This window comes from Electrona antarctica, assembly GCF_951216825.1.
Source record: "Electrona antarctica genome assembly, chromosome: 6".
In the NCBI taxonomy this organism is placed as follows: domain Eukaryota; kingdom Metazoa; phylum Chordata; class Actinopteri; order Myctophiformes; family Myctophidae; genus Electrona; species Electrona antarctica.
In genome coordinates, this window is record NC_136811.1 from 55803271 (window position 1) to 55808463 (window position 5193).

A 5193-nucleotide genomic window follows, 5' to 3' on the forward strand; every position below is an offset into this window, starting at 1 on the left:
TATGTTGTAGCCTACCAGGGACCCCCATCTGAACACTATGTTGTACCAGGGACCCCCATCTGAACACTATGTTGTACCAGGGACCCCCATCTGAACACTATGTTGTACCAGGGACCCCCATCTGAACATTATGTTGTACCAGGGACCCCCATCTGAACATTATGTTGTACCAGGGACCCCCATCTGAACATTATGTTGTACCAGGGACCCCCATCTGAACACTATGTTGTACCAGGGACCCCCATCTGGACATATGTTGTACCAGGGACCCCCATCTGAACACTATGTTGTACCAGGGACCCCCATCTGAACATTATGTTGTACCAGGGACCCCCATCTGGACATTATGTTGTACCAGGGACCCCCATCTGAACATTATTTTGTACCAGGGACCCCCATCTGAACATTATGTTGTAGGGTCCCCGGAACATCCAGACCCCCAGGAACGTGCCCTGTACTGTACTGTACTGTACTGTACTGTACTGTACTGTACTGTACTGTACTGTACTGTACTGTCACACCCGAAATCATCATAATATAGCCTACAGTTAATGTGTGTGTGTGTGTGTGTGTGTGTGTGTGTGTGTGTGTGTGTGTGTGTGTGTGTGTGTGTGTGTGTGTGTGTGTGTGTGCCAGCCAGCCAGTGACACACATTTTTTGATTGATTGATTGAAATATTTATTAACAGTTTGCAGAATTACAATACATTTCGAGCACAAACTCAATACAAAGACTGTTAACTGTGAGTGGATGACCCAATTAAGCATTGCACTTGTTTACAAGAGGGTCCACCAGGTTCAATTCATCAAATTCCTTAATGTTAACGAAGTCCACACCCACAACACCAGAGGGAGTGCAACGAATCATGTTCAACCCAGATTCGGCACAAACAAGGGACTAAATTATTTTCGCTCCTATGCCACCAAAATGTGGAACGCCCTACCAACAGTCATTAAGACATGCGAATCCCTTGACTCCTTCAAAACCGCTCTCAAAGGGCACCTACGGATGGCTGCAATTCGAAACTGGCCCCCGTAAAATCTGAACCCCCCCCCACCGCCCCCCCCTTTTTCCCCTCACTGTATATGTTTCTTTTCCCTTTTTACCTCCATTATGATGAATTCCTGTACTGTTCTTTGTCTATATAGAAGTGTCTATTTGTACGTCTCTAAATGTTTTGATGAATTGAACATGGTGGACCCTGTTGTAAACAAGTGTAATGCTTAATTGGGTCGTCCACTCACAGTTAACAGCCTTTGTATTGAGTTTGTGCTTGAAATGTACTGTAAAATAGCTCCGTGGCTCCACCACTCAAAAAGCATGCCAGTAGCAGTGGGCGTGGTGGGCTGCAGTAGGGGGGCGTGCATAACTCTATGGGGGCGTGTCGTTAACAACAACACAGTGAACACACGTGTGTTAGTGTAACTCACTGACTCTCTCTCTCGCACACACACACACACACACACACACACTGCTTCAGGCAGGCTAGCTCCGCTGACGAACATCTTGACAGTTCAGTTATAAACAGTTGAAGTGCAGCATTTGGACAACATCTTTCTGAGCAGAGAGAGAGAGAGAGAGAGAGAGAGAGAGAGAGAGAGAGAGAGAGAGAGAGAGAGAGAGAGAGAGAGATAGGCTTTCTACGACACTCTGACATGCACTGGGACAAATGTGAGTAGCCTACAATTCAGTGGTTTTCATTCAATACTTTTCAAGTTTCATACCAATTTAAGGTCCATTAATATGTATTAGGCATTGGAGCCACGGACCACTATTTGATGACATGATTTAGCCTCTCAGTCTCAGACCCAGCACTTATTTTGTTTTCGTTGTCGTTGGATAAGATTGTGTCCACGCATGCTGTATTGACAGGCAAACATAACAATTATTGTTTACATGATCTCATTCTGTAGACTTATAATGTAGATTTTTAACAATATTGTAAACTATTGGGTTTATATATACGGTTCCATGTGTAGGTCTACACTCTCCATTTGGTTCCATTTGTAGCCTATACACTTTCAATGTTACAGACCTGTAAGGGTCCATTTGGTTCCATTTGTAGCCTATACACTTTCAATGTTACAGACCTGTAAGGGTCCATTTGGTTCCATTTGTAGCCTATACACTTTCACTGTTACAGACCTGTAAGGGTCCATTTGGTTCCATTTGTAGCCTATACACTTTCACTGTTACAGACCTGTAAGGGTCCATTTGGTTCCATTTGTAGCCTATACACTTTCAATGTTACAGACCTGTAAGGGTCCATTTGGTTCCATTTGTAGCCTATACACTTTCAATGTTACAGACCTGTAAGGGTCCATTTGGTTCCATTTGTTACACTCTCAGAGTTACAGACCTGTCTGTCTGTCTGTCTGTCTGTCTGTCTGTCTGTCTGTGTGTTATGATGTTATCGTCATCACTGACTGTGTGTGTGTGTGTGTGTGTGTGTGTGTGTGTGTGTGTGTGTGTGTGTGTGTGTGTGTGTGTGTGTGTGTGTGTGTGTGTGTGTGTGTGTGTGTGTGTGTGTGTGTGTGTGGAATCCCCTCCCTCCCACACACGTGACTCACTATCCAGGGGTTTCCACTGTCACTATTTGAATGTTACACAACATGCACACGCACGCACGCACGCAGGCAGACACGCACGCACGCGCACACACACAGAGGTTCCCAAAGCTTTTATTGCAAGATCGACACAAAAGAGAAACCACCGGTATCCAAACTGAACATATCGGATCTACAAACTCACAACGTGAGTGCAAAGGGACACGCTGTGAGCTTGTAGATCTGACGTTTTTCCACAATAGCTCAGTGATGATTTCGTCGACCAAAACCATGACGAAGAATGTCCGTCGAGCTGTCTGAGCTTGTAGATCTGCTAAATTCGGACTCGACTAAAACTATAGGCCGACACTAAAAGGTGGCCAAAATGTGACTAAAACTAAATGGATTTTTTGGGGGTCAAAACTAAAGATTATATGACTAAAACTAAATGGATCTTTTGGGGGTCAAAACTAAAGATTATATGACTAAAACTAAATGGATTTTTTTTGGGGTCAAAACTAAAGATTATATGACTAAAACTAAATGGATTTCTTTTGGGGTCAAAACTAAAGATTATATGACTAAAACTAAATGGATTTTTTGGGGGTCAAAACTAAAGATTATATGACTAAAACTAAATGGATTTTCTTTGTCAAAACTAAAGATTATATGACTAAAACTAAATGGATTTTTTTTGTCAAAACTAAAGATTATATGACTAAAACTAAATGGATTTGTTTTGGGGTCAAAACTAAAGATTATATGACTAAAACTAAATGGATTTTTTGGGGGTCAAAACTAAAGATTATATGACTAAAACTAAATGGATTTTTTTTGGGGTCAAAACTAAAGATTATATGACTAAAACTAAATGGATTTTTTGGGGGTCAAAACTAAAGATTATATGACTAAAACTAAATGGATTTGTTTTGTCAAAACTAAAGATTATATGACTAAAACTAAATGGATTTTTTTTGGGGTCAAAACTAAAGATTATATGACTAAAACTAAATAGATTTTTTTTGGGGTCAAAACTAAAGATTATATGACTAAAACTAAATGGATTTTTTTTGGGGTCAAAACTAAAGATTATATGACTAAAACTAAATAGATTTTTTTTGGGGGTCAAAACTAAAGATTATATGACTAAAACTAAATGGATTTTTTGGGGGTCAAAACTAAAGATTATATGACTAAAACTAAATGGATTTGTTTTGTCAAAACTAAAGATTATATGACTAAAACTAAATGGATTTTTTGGGGGTCAAAACTAAAGATTATATGACTAAAACTAAATGGATTTTTTTTGTCAAAACTAAAGATTATATGACTAAAACTAAATGGATTTTTTTTGTCAACTAAAGATTATATGACTAAAACTAAATGGATTTTTTGGGGGTCAAAACTAAAGATTATATGACTAAAACTAAATGGATTTTTTTTGTCAAAACTAAAGATTATATGACTAAAACTAAATGGATTTTTTTTGTCAAAACTAAAGATTATATGACTAAAACTAAATGGATTTTTTTTGTCAAAACTAAAGATTATATGACTAAAACTAAATGGATTTTTTTTGTCAAAACTAAAGATTATATGACTAAAACTAAATGGATTTTTTTGTAAAGATTATATGACTAAAACTAAATGGATTTTTTTGTCAAAACTAAAGATTATATGACTAAAACTAAATGGATTTTTTTTGTCAAAACTAAAGATTATATGACTAAAACTAAATGGATTTTTTTTGTCAAAACTAAAGATTATATGACTAAAACTAAATGGATTTTTTTTGTCAAAACTAAAGATTATATGACTAAAACTAAATGGATTTTTTTGGGGGTCAAAACTAAAGATTATATGACTAAAACTAAATGGATTTTTTTGGGGGTCAAAACTAAAGATTATATGACTAAAACTAAATGGATTTTTTTTGTCAAAACTAAAGATTATATGACTAAAACTAAATAAAAATGTGCTGTCACAATCAACACTGCCGTAGCTTAGACAGATGACATCATCATCATCAGGTGATTGTAGTGTGAGTCAGTGCAGTAGAAAGTGAAAGTGTCCCTCATCATCAGCACGCACGCACGCACGCACGCACGCACGCACGCACGCACGCACGCACGCACGCGCACTCATCAGTGACCTTTACAGTGTAAAGGTCACACATTGACCTTTTGGGGTCAGGTGTTTTTTTCTTTCTTTTTAACCACGTTGAGATCTGGAACGCATCTGCTTATTTTATCCTCAATGTATTACTTTGGCTCAGCCAATCAAATCATGGCTATGGGGTGTGATCAGCCAATCAAATCGTGGCTATGGGGTGATCCGCCAATCAAATAATCGTGTTTGTGTAACACAAACAGACAAAGCTGGACATAGGAGAAAACATTATTGGGTTTTTTTTCACTGACGAAAACGAAATGGAAACTAAATAAAAACTAAGCTATGATGACTAAAAGTAAGACTAAATATAGACAATTTTGTCAACAAATAAAAACTAGACTAAAATGTTAGGAAGGGACTAGTGGACCAGAGATCCAGTATAAGTCATTTTACACTTGGTTGCATGCTGAAAATAGCCGATCTACAAGCTCACAACGCGTTGCAGCGCGATGCGTTGTGAGCTTGTAGATCGGCT

The 5193-nt window shown here is 38.2% G+C and overlaps 1 protein-coding gene across 3 annotated transcripts in view; it reads left to right on the plus strand.

Annotated features, from left to right (window-relative positions):
* Positions 1-1447: 1447 nt before the first annotated feature.
* nfkbid (nuclear factor of kappa light polypeptide gene enhancer in B-cells inhibitor, delta) overlaps positions 1448-5193 on the plus strand; it is a 36794-nt gene continuing 33048 nt past the window's right edge. For all 3 annotated transcript variants that reach the window (XM_079503207.1, XM_079503208.1, XM_079503209.1), the window contains exon 1: positions 1448-1671. In XM_079503207.1, coding sequence (XP_079359333.1) covers positions 1656-1671 — 16 coding nt within the window. In that variant the 5' untranslated portion in view covers positions 1448-1655. The remainder of the gene's footprint in view (positions 1672-5193) is intronic.